Source organism: Hemiscyllium ocellatum, chromosome 12 (genome assembly GCF_020745735.1).
Source record: "Hemiscyllium ocellatum isolate sHemOce1 chromosome 12, sHemOce1.pat.X.cur, whole genome shotgun sequence".
NCBI classification, from domain to species: Eukaryota; Metazoa; Chordata; class Chondrichthyes; order Orectolobiformes; family Hemiscylliidae; genus Hemiscyllium; species Hemiscyllium ocellatum.
This window is the reverse complement of record NC_083412.1, coordinates 12,109,848-12,130,775: the sequence shown is the minus strand read 5'-3', so window position 1 is coordinate 12,130,775 and position 20,928 is coordinate 12,109,848. Positions and strand designations below refer to the sequence as shown.

The following is a 20,928-nucleotide window of genomic DNA, read 5'->3' as shown; positions in this document are numbered from 1 at the left end:
TTCCTTTACCTGCAAACTTCTGCCATCAATCAGCTTTTGAAAGTTCTTGCCTAATACCTTCAAAATTGGCCTTTGTCCAATTTAGAACTTCAACTTTTAGATCTGGTCTATCCTTTTCCATTACTACTTTAAAACTAATATAATTATGGTCGCTGGCCCCAAAGTGCTCCCCCACTGACACCTCAGTCACTGCCCTGCCTTATTTCCCAAGAGTAGCTCAAACTTTGTACCTTCTCTAGTAGGTACATCCACATACTGAATCATAAAAATTTTCTTGTACACACTTAACAATTTCCTCTCCATCTTAACCCTTAACACTATGGCAGTCCCAGTCTATGTTTGGAAAGTTAAAATTCCCATCCATAACTGCCCTATTATTTTTACAGATAACTGAAATCTCCTGACAAATTTGTTTCCTGTTTTCCCTCTGACTATTAAGGGTGTCTATAATACACTGCGAATAAGGTGATCATTCCTTCCTTATTTCTCAGTTCCGTACAAATAACTTCCCTGGATATATTGGAAAGGCGATGACTGATTCGGGATAGTCAACATAGCTTTGTGCTTAGGATATCATGTCTTACAAACCTGATTGAATTTTTTGAAAAAGTAACAAAGAGGATTGATGAGGGCAGAGTGGTAGACATGATCTTTATGGACTTCAGTAAGGCATTTGACAAGTTAGCAAGGTTAGATCTCATGGAATACAGGAAGAACTATCCATTTGCATATAGAAGTGGCTCAAAGGTGGGAGACAGAGGGTGGTGGTGGAGGGTTGTTTTTCAAACTGGAGGCCTGTGACCACAAGGATCGGTGCTGGGTCAACTACTTTTCGTCATTTATACAAATGATTTGGATGTGAGCTTAAGAGGTATCGTTAGTAAGTTTGCAGATGACACCAAAATTGAAGGTGTAGTGGACAGCAAAGAAGGTTACCTCAGATTACAACGGGATCTTGATCAGATGGGCCAATGGGCTGAGGAGTGGCAGATGCAGTTTAATTTAGATAAATGCGAGGTGCTGCATTTTGGAAAAACAAATCTTAGGGCGACACGGTGACTCAGTGGTTAGCACTGCTGCCTCACAGCACCAGGGTCCCAGGTTCTATTCCAACCTGAGGCGACCGTCTGTATGGAGTTTGCACATTCTCCCTGCGTTTGCATGGGTTTCCTCCGGGTGTTCCGGTTTCCTCCCACAGTCCAAAGATGTGCAGATCAGGTGAATTGGCCATGCTAAATTGCCCGTAGTATTAGGTGCATTAGTCAGAGGGAAATGGTTCTGAGTGGGTTACTCTTCAGAGGGTCAGTGTGGACTGGTTGGGCCAAAGGGCCTGTTTCCACACTGTAAGGAATCTAATCTAATAGGATTTATACACTTAATGGTAAGGCCCTCCGGAGTGTTGCTGAACAAAGAGACCTTGGAGTGCATGTTCATAGGTCCTCGAAAGTAGAGTGACAAATAGATAGGATAGTGAAGATGACATTTGGTATGCTTTCCTTTCTTGGTCAGCGTATTGGGGACTGGAGTTAGGAGGTCATATTGCAGCTGTACAGGACATTGGTTCGGCCACTGTTGGAATTCTGGTCTCCTTCCTATAGGGAGAGGTTGAACACACTGGGGCTGTTTTCTCTGGAGCATCAGAGGATGAGGGATAACCTTATAGAGGTTTATATAAGTATGAGGGGTATGGATAGGATAAATCAACAAAGTCTTTTCCCTGGTGTGGGGGGGGGGGGGGGGAGTCCAGAACTAGAGGGCATAGGTTTAGTGTGAGAGGGGAAAGATATAAAAGAGACTTAAGAGCAACTTTTTCACATAGAGGGTGGTACGTGTATGGAATGAGCTGCCAGAGGAAGTGGTAGAGGCTAGTACAATTGCAACATTTAAAAGGCATTTGGATGGATATATGAATAGGAAGGGTTTGGAGGGATATGAGCTGGGTGCTGGCATGTAGAACTAGATTGGGTTGGGATATCTGGTCGGCATGGACGGGTTGGACCAAAGGATCTGTTTCCGTGCTGTACATCTCTGTGACTCTGACTCTAACATTATTTTCAAAAATACTCAATCAAGGAACACTGGGTGGGGATGGGGGCAGGATAGATACAATAGCTAGTATAGAATCATAAAATCCCATTTGGCCCAACAAGTCCACACAGACCCTCCGAAGAATATCCTACCCAGACCCACTTCCCTATTACTCTACATTTCTCCTGACTAATGTACCTAACCTACATATCCATGAACACAATGGGCAATTTCTCATTGCAAATTTACCTAACCTGCACACCTTTGGACTGTGGGACGAAACCGGAGCACCTTGAGGAATCCCACACAGACATGTGGAGAATGTGCAAACTCTACACAGACAGTCGCCTGAGGCTGGAGTCAAACCCAGGTCCCTGCCACTGTGAGGCAGCAGTGCTAACCACTGAGCTACGATGCTGCCCGCTTGAGAAAAAGTAGAATAGAAACTAATGGATCTAAAGGCTGATAAGTGTCCTGTATCCAGGTATTCAAAGGAAGTAGCTGCAGTGATCGTAGATGCCCTGGTCGTCATTTTCCAAGATTTTAGACTCCAGAAATGTCCTAGAGGATTAGAAAATTGTCAATGTAACACCCTTATTCATAAAGGCAGGAAGGCAAAAAAAAAGCCAACAATACATCAGTTAGTTGAACAACTGCAATTGGGTAAATGTTCGGATGTATTATAATAAAAGTAACAGTACCCAACATTTAGCAATACATAATTACAATAAAGCAGAGTCAGCATGTCTTCATGAAGGGGAAATCATACATGACAAATTTATTACAGTTCTTTAAGGAGGTAACAAGAAGGGTAGGTAAAAGAGAACCTATGGATGTAAAATATTTGGATTTTCAAATGGCATTCATTAAGTTACTGCACATTAGCCACTTAAGATCCAAGTCCCTGATGTTATACAATCAGAGTCATACAGCACGGAAACAGATCTTTTGGTCCAACCATAATCCCAAACTAACCTAGTCCTATCTGCCTGTGCTTGGCTCATATCCATCCTCTGGGAGAAAGTGAGGACTGCAGATGCTGGAGATCAGAGCTGAAAATGTGTTGCTGGAAAAGGGCTTTTCCAGCAACACATTTTCAGCTCATATCCACCCTCGTGTACTCATTGAAATGTCTTTTAAATGTTGATCTGTACATCCCCTGGAAATTCATTCCGCACACGAACCTCATGTCTTTTTAACATTTTTTTCCTCTTGCCTTAAAAATATGTCCCCAGTCTTGAAATTCCCCACCCTAGAAAAAAGACACCAGCCTTATCTATACCCCTCACAATTTTATAAACTTCTATAAGGCCACCCCTCAACTTCCTACACTGTAGTGAAAAAAAGACCAGCCAATCCAACCTCTCCCAAAACTTCGAACCCTCCAGTCCCAGCAACATCCTGGTAAATCTCTTCTGACCCTGTCCAGCGTGATAATATTCTTCCTATAACTGGGCGATCAGAACTGGACACAATATTCCAGAACAGGCCTTACCAATGTCCATACAACCTCAACATGACTTTCCAACTCCTGCACTGAAAGGACTAAGCAATGAAGGCAAGCCTGTCAAACGCCTTTTTAATCACCCTGTCTATATGTGACACAGACTTCAAAGAATAATTTACATGCACCTCTTTCCATTCCACAACACTACCCCAGGTCCTACTTTTAATTATATACATCCTGCCCTTTCTAATAAAACCAAAATGCAATACCTTGCATTTATCCAAATTAAATTTCATCTGCTATTCTTCATTGGATTGACCCAATTGATCAAGGTCTCTCAGACTGCTTTTCTTCACTGCCCACTATACCACCAATTTTGTTGTCATTTGCAAACTTACTAACCATGCCTTCCATATTCTCATTCAAATCATTTATAAAAATGAAAAACAGAAATGGATCCAGCATTGATTCCTGTGGAACACTGCTGGTCACAGAGCTCCAATATGAAAAGATGTGGAGGTGCCGGTGTTGGACTGGGGTGGACAAAATTAAAAATCACACAACACCAGGTTATAGTCCAACAGGGGTTTATTTGGAAGCTTTCGGAGTGCCGCTCCTTCTTCAGATAGCTAGTGGATAACTACCTGACGAAAGTGCAGTGCTCCGAAAGCTTGTATGTCCAAATATACCTGTTGGACTATAACCTGGTGTTGTGTGATTTTTAATTTTCTCTGGTATGAAAAACAATCCTTTACCATCATTCTGACTCCTGCTGTTAAGCCAAAGTTTGTATCCGATTTGCAAGATCACCCTGAATCCCATGTAATCTAACCATGTAGTCAACCATGCAGAATATTGTCAGAAGTCACATGACACCAGGTTATATTCCTTGCAAGTCCAAATTTTGTTGGTTGGAATGTAGTTCGGAGTCCGTGTGGGATCAGTCGGTTCCTTAGGCAGGTGCACCTCCTCTACCCTGCCCCCTGCAAAAACTCCATCCCATATTCCCAATTCCTTCGTCTCCGCCGCATCTGCTCCCAGGAGGACCAGTTCCAACACTGCACAGCCCAGATGGCCTCCTTCTTCAAGGATCGCAGATTCCCCCCAGACGTGATCGACGATGCCCTCCACCGCATCTCCTCCACTTCCCGCTCCTCCGCCCTTGAGCCCCGCTCCTCCAACTGCCACCAAGACAGAACCCCACTGGTTCTCACCTACCACCCCACCAACCTCCGCATACAATGTATCATCCGCCGTCATTTCCGCCACCTCCAAACGGACCCCACCACCAAGGATATATTTCCCTCCCCTCCCCTATCAGCGTTCCGCAAGGACCACGCCCTTCGTGACTCCCTCGTCAGATCCACACCCCCTACCAACCCAACCTCCACCCCCGGCACCTTTCCCTGCAACCGCAGGAAATGTAAAACTTGCGCCCACACCTCCACACTCACTTCCCTCCAAGGCCCCAAGGGATCCTTCCATATCCGCCACAAGTTCACCTGTACCTCCACACACATCATCTATTGCATCCGCTGCACCCGATGTGGCCTCCTCTATATTGGTGAGACAGGCCGCTTACTTGCGGAACGCTTCAGAGAACACCTCCGGGCCGCCCGGACCAACCAACCCAACCACCCCGTGGCTCAACACTTTAACTCTCCCTCCCACTCCACTGAGGACATGCAGGTCCTTGGACTCCTCCACCGGCAGAACACAACAACACGACGGCTGGAGAAGGAGCGCCTCATCTTCCGCCTGGGAACCCTCCAACCACAAGGTATGAATTCAGATTTCTCCAGTTTCCTCATTTCCCCTCCCCCCACCTTGTCTCAGTCGGTTCCCTCAACTCAGCACCGCCCTCCTAACCTGCAATCTCCTTATTGACCTCTCCGCCCCCACCCCACCCCACTCCGGCCTATCACCCTCACCTTGACCTCCTTCCACCTATCCCACCTCCATCGCCCCTCCCCCAAGTCCCTCCTCCCTACCTTTTATCTTAGCCTGCTTGGCTACTCTCTCTCATTCCTGATGAAGGGCTTATGCTCCAAACGTCGAATTCCCTATTCCTGAGATGCTGCCTAACCTGCTGTGCTTTAACCAGCAACACATTTTCAACCAGGTTATATTCCAACAGGATTATTTGAAATAACAAGCTTTCGGAGTAACGCACCTTCATCAGGTCACCGATGAAAGCTCGAGATTTCAAATAAACCAGCTGGATGATCACAGAGTGTCGTGTGACTTCCTACTTTGTCCACCTCAATCCAACTCTGGCACTTCCACATCATGCAGAACCTTGACAAAGGCTTGAGTTTGTTGGAGTAGATTATTACCATGGATACATACTTGGCTCAGTAACAGAAGACTGAGAATTACGATAAAGGAGGCATTGTCAGAATAAAAAGGAGAAAGTGAGGACTGCAGATGCTTGAGATCAGAGAGTGCGGTGCTGGAAGAGCACAGCCGGTCAGGACGCATTCGAGGAGCAGTACAGTTGGCGTTTCGAACATAAGCCCTTCATCAGGAATCTGGATTCCTGGTGAAGGGCTTATCCCAAAACGTCGACTCTCCAGCACCTCAGATGCCGTCTGTCCGACTGTGCTTTTCCAGCACCACACTCTGTCAGAATGGAAACCTATCACTAATGGAGTACCACAGGGATTAGTGCTGGGACTATAATTATTTTCAACATATATCGATGATTCGATGACTGAAGTGAATATCACTAAGTTTGCAGATGAGACAAAACTAGGTTGGAAGGTTAAGTTGTGATGATGATACAGAGTCTACAGAGGGTCAGAGCAGATTGAATAGGCATAATAATGATGTAGGAAAATGTAAGATTATGCACTTTGGCAGGAAGAAGAAGACAGCTGAATATTACATAAATGGTGAATGACCAAAGAAAGCTGAACACAGAGAAATTTGGGTGTCCTGAGAAATGAATTACAAAACATGAGCATCTATAGGTAATAGGAAAGGGAAATAAATTGCCAGCACTTACTTCCAAGTGTTAAAATAGTTAAGTCTTGCCAAAGACACTAGGTGCAATGCCATGAACAGTTTGGGTCCCTTATCCAAGGAAAGAATATACTGGCATTGGAAGCAGTTTGGAGAATGGGTTGATTCCAGTTATTTTCTTATGAGAGGAGGTTGAGTAGGTTGGGATTGTTCTAGTGAGTTTAGAAGAATGAGTGGGTATCCTACTGAAACATAAGATTCTTAGGTGACTTGGCACAGCAGCTGCAGAGACATTAGTGGCTCCCTCCCTCCCTCCGGCTCTCCCCACTCCCTACCTACTCAGTGGCAGCACCAAGGAACAAAGGTCAAGATCTCAAATGGTGAAATTTATTTAAGACTGATGAGGAAGACTTATTTTCCTCTCTCTCTCTCTCTCTCTCAAGGTTAGTGAATCTGTGAAAGGCTTTGCCAGAGAAGGCCGGATCATTAAGTATACTCAACTTTGAGACAGATATTTACCATCAGCAAGGGAATCAACGGATGTAGGGCAAAATCAGGAAAACGGAGTCAGGGACGATCGGATCAGCTATGATCTCATTGGATGGCAGAGACTCAGTGGGTCTCCCTGGTTAAGGTGAGCCGAGACCACATGAGGGAAAGCCAAGGGTTCCTCTCCCCTCCCCCAGTGGGGGTAAGCTGGAGGCAAGGGATTCCAATGACTTGAGCTGGAGGCCAATTCAATCCACGTTTTCAAAAGAGCTTTAGACCATTCCGAGCTGGAGAAAATACTGTAGGGTCAGAGGCGGAGGGAGGAAAAGGATGGAGGGGAAGCCGACTGCTGCTTAGAGAGCGAGCACAGACAGGACGGGCCGAGAGGCCGCCTTTTGGATTGCACTCGTCCTGATCAACACGGGAAGCTCACCCTGATGAGGCGGAGGATGTCGGCGCAGTCCCGGGGAGTAGCTGGTCGGACAGTGTAACTGGCCATTTTCGCCTCTTACTTTTCTTGCCCTTTCTCTGGAGAGCGCGGTAACTGTAAAGTAGGAGCAGGCTTTTCCTCATCCGCGTCTCACTAGTCAGCCTGGGACCACTCCTCGTGTCGTGGGGGGGAAAATCAGCGTGTTATTGCACTATACACTCCGTTCCCAGTGTGAGCTCCCGTTTTCCTCCAGTCTGCTGTTTATAAAATCTGCCGCAGACTCGGCTCCTCCCAACACTCAAAGGAAGTCTCCGCCTCCCAGCCCAGAACTTGAGGACAAACTAAGAGGCTGCAGAAACCTTTGAGCGCGGACACTTCGGAAAAGACAAGGTGTGGCTGATGCAGAGACGCGAAATTGTGGATTCAGTTGTCCTATTTCACAGAATTCAGGGTTGACCATTCCTGTACAGCTTCTGGGATCAGTGGTGCTGGAAGAGCACAGCAGATCAGGCAGCATCCAAGGAGCAGCGAATTCGACGTTTCAGGCAAAAGCCCTTCATCAGGAATAAAGGCAGAGAGCCTGAAGGGTGGAGAGATAAACTAGAGGAGGGTGGGGGTGGGGAGAAAGTAGCATAAATGACCTGGGAGTTGCAGTGGGAGAGGGACTCCCTGAGATTCTTGTAGAGAGAGGAGGAAAGCTTCTTCAAGGCAGGCATCCTTGCAAGAGGATTCGCAGTAGGGTTAAAATCCACGAGCAAAAAATGAGGTCTGCAGATGCTGGAGATCACAGCTGAAAATGTGTTGCTGGTTAAAGCACAGCAGGTTAGGCAGCATCTCAGGAATAGGGAATTCAACGTTTGGAGCATAAGCCCTTCATCAGGAATAAGAGAGAGTAGCCAAGCAGGCTAAGATAAAAGGTAGGGAGGAGGGACTTGGGGGAGGGGCGATGGAGGTGGGATAGGTGGAAGGAGGTCAAGGTGAGGGTGATAGGCCGGAGTGGGGTGGGGGCGGAGAGGTCAATAAGGAGATTGCAGGTTTCCACCTATCCCACCTCCATCGCCCCTCCCCCAAGTCCCTCCTCCCTACCTTTTATCTTAGCCTGCTTGGCTACTCTCTCTCATTCCTGATGAAGGGCTTATGCTCCAAACGTCGAATTCCCTATTCCTGAGATGCTGCCTAACCTGCTGTGCTTTAACCAGCAACACATTTTCAGTTAAAATCAACGAGGTAAAAACAATGACTGCAGATGCTGGAAACCAGATTCTGGATCAGTGGTGCTGGAAGAGCACAGCAGTTCAGGCAGCATCCAAAGTGCAGCAAAATCGACGTTTCGGGCAAAAGCACTTCATCAGGAATAAAGGCAGTGAGCCTGAAGGGTGGCGAGATAAGCTAGAGGAGGGTGGGGAGAAAGTAGCATAGAGTAGGAAATGACCTGGGAGTTGCAGTGGGAGAGGGACTCCCTGAGATTCTTGTAGAGAGAGGTGGATAGCAATTAGAAAGATTCCTGATCAAATCTGCAGCCTTTGTACCTTCTCTTGTCCATATGCTGTACTGAATCCTTTCCTGAGTCCGTTGGGAGGAATGGGCACATAGTCACTCAAATTAAAGTCTTCCAAAATGAATTGGATTGAATTTTTTTTCACGTATACCGAGGCACAGTGAAAAGCTTTGTCTTGTGAGCAATACAGGCAGATCACCGAGTTACGTAGCATAGATAGTAAATAATAGGTAAACAGTGGCAAAAACAAAAACACAGGTACAGGCAAATGTTCGGGGTTTGAGAGTCCATTCAGTATGCTAACAACAGTTGGGTAGAAACTGTTCAAAATTAGCTGGTGCGTGATCAGGCTTCTGTACCTTCTCCCGATGGTAGAGTTTGTAGAAAAATGTTTCCGGTGGGGGATGGATCTTTAAGAAATGCTGGCGGCCTTTCCTTGACAGCGGGGCCTGGTATTTGGATTCTACAGATGGGATTGTCCAGGCCGAGCTCACCACTCTCTGTAACCATCTCCGATCTTGAATGGTACAATTGCCAGGAGAAAGTGAGGACTGCAGATGCTGGAGATCAGAGCTGAAAACGTGTTGCTGGAAAAGCGCAGCAGGTCAGGCAGCATCCAAGGAGCAGGAGATTCGACGTTTCGGGCATGAGCCCTTCTTCAGGTACAGTTGCCATAGCAGATAGTGATGGATGACATCATGTCATCACAAATGGATGACATTAATATCTTTTATTTGGATCCATTGTCAGTGTGGAGATTGATGAGCATCTGTGACCATTTCAAACCGCCTTGCTAACCAAAAGTTATGGCCAGAGCAAGGCAGTCCTGTGTGAGAACTGGGCTAACTTGCTCTCTTCATTCATCAAGTCAGATTACCTGATGGTTACTGGGGATATCACTCAGAAAGGCTGGGGCTTGTGCTAAAACTTGGAGAAATCAGTAGACATGGTGAAACAGCAGTTGAGCATGTGTGAGCAACACTCCCTCTCCACTGATGCATAAGAACTTGGTCATTGGTGTAATGTTATTTCAGAGTTGCTGTGTTTGCCAAAGGTCTGGAAAATTCTTCACTCCTATGCTGTAGCGATCACATAAAGAACAAAGAAAATTTACAGCCCAGGAACAGGCCCTTCAGCCCTCCAAGCCTGAGCTTCTCCAAATCCACTGTCTAAACCTGTCACCCAGTTCCTGAGGATCTATATCCCTCTGCTCTCATCTACTCATGTATCTGTCCAGACGCACCTTAAATGACTCTACAGTGCCTGCCTCTACTACCTCTGCTGGCAATGCGTTCCAGGCACCTACCACCCTCTGTGCAAAATACTTTCCACATGTATCCCCCTTAAACTTTTCTCCTCTCCCCTTGAACCGTGACCTCTTGTTATTGAAACCCTCACCCTGGGAGAAAGCTTATCTATCCACCCTGTCTATACCCTTCATGATTTTGTAGACCTCAATCAGGTTCCTCCCTCAATTTCCTTTTTTTTAATGAAAACAATCCTAACCTACTCAACCTCTCTTCATAGCTAGCACCCTCCATACCAGGCAACGTCCTCGTAAACCTTCTCTGCACCCTGTCCAAAGCGTCCACATCTTTTTGGTAATGTGACGACCAGAACTGTACACAGTATTCTAAACACGGCTGAATCAAAGTTTTGTACAATTTTAACTTGACCTGCCAGCTCTTATACTCAATACTCCATCTGATGAAGGCAAGCATACCAGATGCCTTCTGGATCACTCTGTCCACCTGTGCAACCACCTTCAGGGTACAATGGACCTGAACTCCCAGAGCTCTCTCATCAACTTTTTCCAAGACTCTTCTGTTCACAGTATAATTTGCTCTACATGAACCATCATCTGCTTTATCAGCAGGTTAAAAGCTTGAACATGATATAAAAATCACAGAATTATAGATTCCCTACAGTGTGGAAACAGGCCCTTTAGCCGAACAAGCCCACACTGGCCTAGACCCATTCCTCACCCAGTAACCCACCCAGACCCATTCCTGTACCGAACCTACACATCCTTGAACACTATGGGCAATTTAGCATAACCTGCACATCTTTGGATTGGCCAAAATCTCTAGACAAAGGAAGAAAGAAGTGACCATACACTGTCTTCCTAATGAGTATCTCTGTGTGTGGCTAAATCAAGCTATGCATACACCTTCAGTGCACAAGCATCATGTTAAGTGTAACAGAGGATGGGTTTGTCCACATTGCTGTGTAATGCTGCATCCACTTGGACTGTGTTGTACCACTTGTCCCTCATGGGAAGGTTTATGCACAAAAATATCTTTGACCAGTCCAACAGGCAGTCATCTATGCTTGACGTCCTCTTGGAAAGGGACATCTGTCAGATGGTTCCTTGATATTACATCTATAAACAAGAACCAAGATGTAGCTTGGCTGTTGGTGAGAAAGGTCTTCCCTGTCCAATTCTTCCTGCATACCTTAGTCTTCTGCAGGTTCGGTGAATCAGATTGGGAAGGATAGCCTGAAAATTCATTCATAGTGTGAATTTGGGCAATTTTGTATAGCAGTGTGTGCTCGGTCCAAACGGGTGTGGCTCAGACTGTTCGACATCTAATAATGTTCAATGAGACAGAAATAATTAATAGCGTCATGATAAAGGAACCTTTATTATGTTAGCAATTATAACATTGTCAAATGTCCCACTTAGCTTAAATAAGAGGAGGAGGAGTCAAGGAGTAATGTTTTAATCCAAATAAAGGCAATTCTAAGAAAATGAAGACAGTTGGCTAAAATAAACTCAATGATAGATTAAAAGGTAGAGATGTAGTAGCAGACTTCTAAGGATGTGATTATTAACTTTCAACAAAGATTTATGAGAAAGTTGTTTGAGGATAATCTGTTATCCTTGGCTATGTAAGAATGTGAAATTGAAAGAAACACTGTACAGTTCTGTAAATGGAATATAAAAATAGGGTAGTTTTATTGCAGCTGTACAGGGCCTATGATAATACCACTCCCAGAATACTGAATGAAGTTTTGGTCTTCTATAAAACTTTCTAAACAACCTGTTCAGAGATGTTATTACACACCTCAGGAGCAGGTGAGACTTCAATCTCTTGGCTGAAAAACAGGGACACTACCACTACACCATAAGAACCCTAAAGTTTTGGATTCTTGACTTGAAAAAGGCGATAAATGCATTCACAGAGAAAATTTGACACATTCCTGGGCTGAAGAGTTTAATTTTGAAGAGTTTGGTTTTTTGAGTAGTTGTTACTGTGTTGAGTTCTCCTGAATCTGCACAATTGGTCCTGACTGAAATCCAAAACAAAAGACTATCTCTGTGCAAAATGGCCATAAGCAAAGACCTATGGTGTCAATGTGTCTAGTATCCTCCCCTACTGTTTGAATAAGGCAACTTTGTGAATACAATTCATGAGTTGCGATAAAATGTTCTGAAAGTGGCATCATTTTAAACAGTTTCCTTGATTTAAAGCAGTTTTTTTTCCCCCAATAACTAGCCCACAGTCCAAAGAAAAAATTGAATTAAAGTCTTCTTCCAACTGAGAAAGGCACCTAGAAGGTCTCGAGTCCTAGCTGTATTGAGTATGCGAACAGCATTTGCCTTGCTTGAAACCACTTCGTTCTTCAACCCCCTTTCTGTTCTGACTACTTTGACTGGTCAGTCACCTTTGAACTGTTCTGAGTGACCTATTGAAAATTTTACATCAAGTCCTGCCGTTATTACTGGGTAAAACCAAACAATGGAACAGACTGTTGCCTCAATATTACAATACTCACAGACTGTTGACTTACACAATGCAACACAGTGGTTAGCACTGCTGCCTCACAGCGCCTGTAGACCCGGGTTCAATTCCCGACTCAGGCGACTGACTGTGTGGAGTTTGCACGTTCTCCCCGTGTCTGCGTGGGTTTCCTCCGGGTGCTCCGGTTTCCTCCCACAGTCCAAAGATGTGCGGGTCAGGTGAATTGGCCAAGCTAAATTGCCCGTAGTGTTAGGTAAGGGGTAAATGTAGGGGTATGGGTGGGTTGCGCTTCGGCGGGTCGGTGTGGACTTGTTGGGCCGAAGGGCCTGTTTCCACACTGTAAGTCTAATCTAATCTAATCTAAAAATACAAAAATGGATTTCATCAACTAGGGACCACAGTGAGCTAAACATCAACTCTGGATCAAGGACCACCAACTCTGTGAGATTTGTTTTGGCTTTTTGGCTGATGTGCAAGTTGCTGGTCTTCAAATGCAAATTAATCATTCATGATCGAGTGTTGCACACACTGGTACATTCCAAAGTCAAAGACAATGTTTTGAAGGATGCATTAAAGCTTTGGGCAGCTGTTGTAAAGGACCAGTGGGGAAAGGCCACTGTCAAAGACTCTCCCATCATACTACAGAAATGCTGAAACTGTAAAAACCCTTCAGGGGATAGGTCAATAGGAAATGAATATTGTGAATATAACCTGTAATGCTATTCAAGCAGTTCAAGAAGCCAACTAGGTCCAGTCAGTGAGGCCCACCTCCCACAAGTGAACAGAAAAATCTAACATTTAGTGAGGTAGCTCAGAGCGCCACAGAGTGGAAATGGCTGTGATTTGCACTTTATGTAATGTTGATTCTGAACTGTTATAGAATCATAGAGTCATAGAGATGTACAGCATGGAAACAGACCCTTCGGTCCAACCTGTCCATGCCGACCAGATATCCCAAACCAATCTTGTCCCACCTGCTAGCACCTGCCCATATCCCTCCAAACCCTTCCTATTCATATACCTATCCAAATGCCTCTTAAATGTTGCAATTGTACCAGCCTCCACCACTTTCTCTGGCAGCTCATTCCAAATGTACCACCCTGTGTGTGAAAAAGTTGCCCCTTAGGTCTCTTTTATATCTTTCCCCTCTCACCCTAAACCTATGCCCTCTAGTTCTGGACTCCCCAGGGAAAAGACTTTGTCTATTTATCCTATCCATGCCCATCATAATTTTTGTAAAGCCTCTCCCTAAAGCTCAAATCCTCCAACCCTGGCAACATCCTTGTAAATCGTTTCTGAACCCTTTCAAGTTTCACAACATCTTTTCGATAGGAAGGAGACCAGAATTGCATGCAATATTCCAACAGTGGCCTAACCAGTGTCCTGTATAGTCGCAACATGACCTCCCAACTCCTCTACTCAATACTCTGATCAATAAAGGAAAGCATACCAAACGCCGCCTTCACTCTCCTATCTACCTGCGATTCCACTTTCAAGGAGCTATGAATCTGTACTCCAAGGTTTCTTTGTTCAGCAGCATTCCCTAGGACCTTACCATTAAGTGTATAAGTCCTGCTAAGATTTGCCCAACAATCACTTCTCTAGCTTCCTACAGAGTTCTACAGTACACCTGATCAGGTCCTGGGATTTATCTACCTTTACCCATTTTAAGACATCCAGCACTTCCTCCTCTGTAATCTGGACATTTTGCAAGATGTCACCATCTATTTCCCTACATTCTATATCTTCTATATGCTTTTCCACAGTAAATACTGATGCAAAATACTCGTTTAGTATCTCCCACATTTTCTGTGGCTCTACACAAAGGCCGCCTTGCTGATCTTTAAGGCGCCCTATTCTCTCCCTAGTTACCCTTTTGTCCTTAATGTATTTGTAAAAAACCCTTTGGATTCTCCATAATTCTATTTGCCAAAGCTATCTCATGTCCCCTTTTTGCCCTCCTGATTTCCCTCTTAAGTATATTCCTAATTCCTTTATACTCTTCTAAGGATTCACTCGATCTATCCTGTCTATACTAACATATGCCTCCTTTTTTTTAAACCAAACCCTCAATTTCTGTAGTCATCTAGCATTCCCTATACCTACCAGCCTTTCCTTTCACCCTAACAGGAATATACTTTTTCTGGATTCTCGTTAACTCATTTCTGAAGGCTTCCCATTTTCCAGCCGTCCCTTTACCTGTGAATATCTGCCTCCAATCAGCTTTCAAAAGTTCTTGCCTAATACTGTCAAAATTGGCCTTTCTCCAATTTAGAACTTCAACTTTTAGATCTGGTCTATCCTTTTCCATCATTATTTTAAATCTAATAGAATTATGGTTACTGGCCCCAAAGTGCTCCCCCACTGACACCTCAGACACCTGCCCTGCCTTATTTCCCAAGAGTAGGTCAAGTTTTGCACATTCACATACTGAATCAGAAAATTGTCTTGTACACACTTAACAAATTCCTCTCCATCTAGACCCGTTACACTATGGCAGTCCCAGTCTATGTTTGGAAAGTTAAAATCCCCTACCATTACCACACTATTATTCTTACGGATAGCTGTGATCTCCTTACAAGTTTGTTTCTCAATTTCCATCTGACTATTGGGGGGTCTATATACAATCACAGTAAGGTGATCATCCCTTTCTTATTTCGCAGTTCCACCCAAATAACTTCCCTGGGTGTATTTCCGGGAAAATCCTCCCTCAGTACAGCTGTAATGCTATCCCTTATCAAAAATGCCACTCCCCCTCCTCTCTTGCTTCCCTTTCTATCCTTCCTGTAGCATTTGTATCCTGGAATATTAAGCTGCCAGTCCTGCCCATCCTTGAGCCATGTTTCTGTAATTGCAACGATATCCCAGTCCCATGTTCCTAACCATGCCCTGAGTTCATCTGCCTTCCCTGTTAGGCCCCTTGCATTGAAATAAATACAGAGTAATTTATTAGTCCTACCTTGTCCCTACCTGCCCTGACTGTTGACTCACTTCTGTTCTCAACTGTACCAGTCTCAGATTGATCTCTTTCCTCACTATCTCCCTGGGTCCCACCACCCCACCTTACTAGTTTAAATCATCCCAAGCAGTTCTAGCAAATCTTCCTGCCAGTATGTTAGTCCCCTTCCAATTTAGGTGTAAACCATCCTTGTACAGGTCACTTCTACCCCAAAAGTTATATTTTGTACCCTCCCATATTTTTTGAATAATGTTTTTGCAACATTTTGAATGACACAAATTGACAGAAATTGGAAACGAGGAGGTCAGCCAGGTGACCTTTGCAATGAGATTCGGCCTGGAAGAAACTAATGTACGGTCGAGAGTTCCAGCAACAGGTGAGCCAATGCAGCGATTCAGTTCCAGAGGTGCAACCTCGTTGCCAGTGTGATGAGGAGACAGATTGCGAAAAATCTAGTTCAGATTCAAGTAATGGCCTGGACAAAGTCAGTGGTGGTGACTGATGCTAACCGTTTAAAAATCCCAAATGTTCATTTGGAAGAAAATGTTTATCCCTCACTATTGGACACAGTGTGTGACAAATCAGACAGTAAAAAGATCGAAGCAAGCACACGTGAGATAGAGCTGGGGGTTGTCTGCATACATATGGGACCTGACTATGTCTTCAGACAATATCATTAAGCAGCGGTATGTAGATGAGAATTAGGAGGGGGAGCCAAGATAGAAGGTGGAGAGACATTAGAGTTAACATTGCATTACTGGGAGGAGAAGCAGGTACTCTGATTGTGGATTGATAGATAAGAATGGAACCAGGCGAGTACAGTCCTATCTAACCTAAAGAAAACAGACAGCAACGACTTGGGATTGTGTGGTCAACTTAGTCAAAGGTTGCAGCTAAACTGAAAAAGATGAGGAAGAATAGCTTGCCATTCACACTCACACAGGAATTATTTGTGACCTTGATAAGGGTGGTTTTATTGCCATGCTAGGGGTCGAAACCTGATTTGTGTTGGGGAGAATCTTAGTGATCCTATGCAAATTATGTCCTGTAAATTATGCCTGCCAACACCTCCTGAATCACACCTATAACTCAAAGCAAGAAGGGGCAGTAATGGCGTAATGGTATTATTACTGGACTGTTAATCCAGAGACCTAGACAATGTTCTGGGGATCCAGGTTCAAATCACCCCAGGGCAGATGGTGGAATTTGAATTCAGTAAAAAGAAAATCTGGAATTAAGAGTATATTGATGACTATGAATCCATTGTCAGAAAAACCCAGCTGGTTCACTAATGTCCTTTAGGGAAGGAAACTGCCATCCTCAACTGGTCTGGCCTACATGTGACTCCAGACTCTCAGCAATGTGGTTGACTCTTAAACTGCCCTCTGGGCAATAAATGCTGCCTGGCCACCCTCATCTTGTGAATGAATTGAAAAAAAGACAGAGTCATAGAGCTGTACAGCATGTAAACAGACCTTTCGGTCCAACTCATCCATTCCGACCGGATATCCTAAATAAATCTAGTCCCATTTGGGCCATATTCCTCTCAACTTGCTTTGCAGTAATCCCTCACTGAAAGTTGTGGATGCATTCCTGAATATTGCAGTTTTATTTGAAACATGGTTTCCCATGTGAAATATTAAAAACAGAGTCAGGATCCTACAGAATGTTTTTGCTTGGAAAAAGCACAGGTTGAAATGCTGTACCATATTTGTATCGTACTCTGTATTTCTAGCTGAAATAACTTGCAAAATCAAATAAATCGCAAAGTATAAAAGCAACACAGTAGCAGCAAAAAAAAATTTGAAATGTTATTAAGCTGAAATGGTATAAATTCCTAAACTCGTAAGTAAAATAACCTTTAAAATAAAATGTATTTATAAATCTAGAATAATTGCTATAAATCAAACTCTTCATTTGATTAAGTTTAAATTGATCAGGCTCCATCTAGTGGTAGACATTGATTAGTACAGTCACATCCACAGGACATCAAAAGGGAATGTATTATTTTCAAATAAGGAACAAATTTGTTAAATATTTGCTGTTGCTTTTCTACCATCATGATCTACCATCTTTTAATAAAGGATCCCAGTTGACCTTAGGCAAACTTGCCTCTCTTCCCTATCAAATTTTCACTTGTTCAAATTTTGGAACCTAGTTTCATATTTGACTAAATCACTCTCACTCCACATAATGTTCTATTGTATTATCATCATAGTTCCCTAGAAGCTGCATTACTACAAAGTAATTAATTAGCCCTGAATCACTGAATGATACTAGACCTAAAATAGCCTGTACCCCAGTTAGTTACTTGATATATTAATCTAGGTAACTATATTGAATACATTCCATTAATTAATTTTCTGTACTCTCCATGGGCCTAATCCATTATGATGAAGATCATTTTGCCCTCAAGGGCATGTTCACACAGTTTACTAAAAGTATGAACAATTAAAAATTAATACATTCACCTCAATAGCTCCGTAGATATTTGCACATGGCACTTAGAAGAGTTAAGAATTTGAAAAGTGAAAGTAACCATAATCCCAGAGGACCAGAGACTGTTTTCTCATTACAGAGAGATGTTTGGTGGTGAGTTTAACTTGAAAGTCATTATGCCCCAGGCAAGAAGGTTTAATGGTGACCTCAACTAGCACACTGAACCATGATCTTGGCATCATTCAACATGGTATTCTGCATAAAGTTACTCCAAAGTCAAACAGTGGATCAAGTTTGCCAACTGAAGTGGCCATCCAACAAAATAATTTTATCAGTTGTTTGGTTTACATAGTGTAGCTGAAAATGTGTTGCTGGTTAAAGCACAGCAGGTTAGGTAGCATCCAAGGAACAGGAAATTCGACGTTTCGGGCATAAGCCCTTCCTGATGAAGGGCTTATGCCCGAAATGTCGAATTTCATGTTCCTTGGATGCTACCTAACCTGCTGTGCTTTAACCAGCAACACATTTTCAGCTGTGATCTCCAGCATCTGCAGACCTCATTTTTTACATAGTGTACCACAGCGTATCCTTGAACACTGACTTCACCTTTACGCTCCTATTTTAAGTTTAAAACCAAATTAAAAGGAGGAAAATAAATACTTTTTAAAAAAATTATACACAGCATGATCAATGCAAACTATTCCTTCCACAAAGCCACCAAAGCAGAAATGGAGTGAATTTCTGTGAAAGCTCTTCTGCTGAAATCACAGGGAATAAACAGAGCTCTTGTGTCTACGGACTTGTTGCCAGTGCAAGGAATTTATGCTGATTGGTTGTTTGGCTGTTTTGAGGGAAGGGTGGAGATGTTTTGGGGAAACTGTTATGGAGAAGCAGATTGTGTCCCTGCCTCTGAGCCAGAAACTCTGGGCTTGGATTCCACTCCAGGACTTGATGACCACAGATTGAGTGTGTTGTTAACGTGGCCGAATGGGTTCTCCAGCAATTCTTCTTTTAGATTTCCCCAGCATCCACAGTTCTTTGTTTTTTGAATCAGATCATTAATTGTTATTGGAAGAACATAGAACAGTACAGCACAGGGATGGACCCCTTGACCCTCCATATCTGTGCCAATCATGATGCCATTCTAAACTAATCCCACCTGCCTGCACATCGTCCATATCCCTCTATTCCCTTCTTGTTCACATGTTTGTCTAAATGCCATTTAAACAGTGCTATTTTATTTACTTCTAACATCTCCCCTGGCAGTGCTTTCCAGGTACCTCCCACACTGTATAAAAGAAAATTGCGCATCTCCTTTGAACTTTCCCTGTCACTTAAACCTATGTCCCCTAGTATTTGACATTTCCACCCTGGGAAAACGATTCTGACTATCCACTCTATCCATACTTCTCATTATTTTACCTACTTCTGTCATGTCACCCAATGCTCGAGCTAAAATCATTTAAGTTTGTCCAACCTCTCTTTATAGATAAAGCACTCCAATGCAGGCAACATCCTCTTTTGCACCCTGTCCAAAACCTCCACATTCAACCTATAGTGTGGCGACCAGAACTGCACACAATACTCCAAATCTGGCCTAACTAAAGTTTTGTATAGCTGCAACATCACTTGCCAAGTTTTATACTCAATGCCTTGACTGAAGGCATGGATGCCAAATGCCTTTTTTTTAAACCACCATATCGGCTTATATGTGACTTTCAGGGACCCCAAGATCCCTATGTACAGGAATTCACCTGCCATTAACTGTATACTTTCCTCTTGCATTTGACATCTCACAATGCATCCTATCACAACTGTCTGGATTAAACTCTATCTGCCATTTCTTTGCCTAACTTTCCAGTGACAACCTTCCTCACTATTTTGATGTAACCTGCAAACTTTCTAATTAGATCACCTAAATTTTCATACAAACCATTTATACATATTACAAACAACAGAGGTCCCAGCTCCAATACTTGCAGAACACCACTGGTCACAGATCTCCAGTCAGCAAACACCCCTCCACAACTCCTCTCTGCCTTCTGTGAGCAAGTCAATTTTGCATCCAACTTAACAACGCACCATGGAACCCATGTGACTTAACCTTCTGGACTAGCTTATCGTGAGGAACCTTGTCAAATGTCTTAGTAAACTCCATGTAAACAAAATCCCTATCCTCATCAATCATCGTCAACACTTCCTCAAAATCTCAAAACTCAAAAGAAACCTGAAAGATGAGCCCTCCAAGATGTTCTCTCTTCGTGTAGCTGTGACATTCTCCTTCATCAGTAATGTAACTGCTGCACCTTTTTTATATCTCTCTCTATCATGCCTGAAATATCTAAACCCTGAAGCATTGAGCTGCCAGTCCTGCCCTTCTCTCAACAAAAACGTTTCTGTAATGGTGACAACATTGTTGTTCCATGGACTAATCCACGCTTTGAGCTCATTTGCCATACCTGTTATATTCTTTGCATTAAAATAAATACACTTCAGTCTCACTATATTCATTAACCTAACACTGCCTATTCTTCCTATTAGACTTAATCGATTAATTCCTCCTTTTTCCTCAATGTTGACCTACTGCTCTGATTCTCATTCCACTGCCACACTGATTAAAACTCTCCTGAGTGGCACCAGCAAACCTCCCTGCCAGGATATTGGTGCTCCTGCAGTTTAGTTGCAACCCATCTTCTCATATACGCTTATCCTGCCCTAGAAGAGACCCCAATGATTTTGATATCTGAAGCCCTCCCTCCTACACTAGCTTTTTATTCACGCATTCAACTGAATTATTTTCCTAGTGTCTGGCCTCACTAGCACATCACACAGGGAGCAATCCCAAGATTACAACCCTAGAAATTCAGCTGTTCAATTTTCTTCTGAAATCCCTAAATTCTTTTGCAGGACATTATCTCTCTTTCTGTG

The 20,928-nt window shown here is 43.6% G+C and overlaps 1 protein-coding gene across 2 annotated transcripts in view; it reads right to left on the bottom strand.

Annotated features, from left to right (window-relative positions):
• Positions 1–7,622, bottom strand: part of LOC132820938 (diamine acetyltransferase 1-like) — a 39,166-nt gene extending 31,544 nt beyond the window's left edge. Inside the window, exon 1 of one of the 2 annotated variants that reach the window (XM_060833327.1) lies at positions 7,441–7,622. Coding sequence is in view for 1 of the 2 variants with exons in the window: in XM_060833325.1 (XP_060689308.1) it covers positions 7,362–7,427 (66 nt within the window). In the remaining variant the exon portion in view is untranslated. Of the gene's footprint in view, positions 1–7,361 lie in introns of both variants that reach the window. The other variant, XM_060833325.1, reaches the window with a different exon arrangement.
• Positions 7,623–20,928: the final 13,306 nt, after the last annotated feature.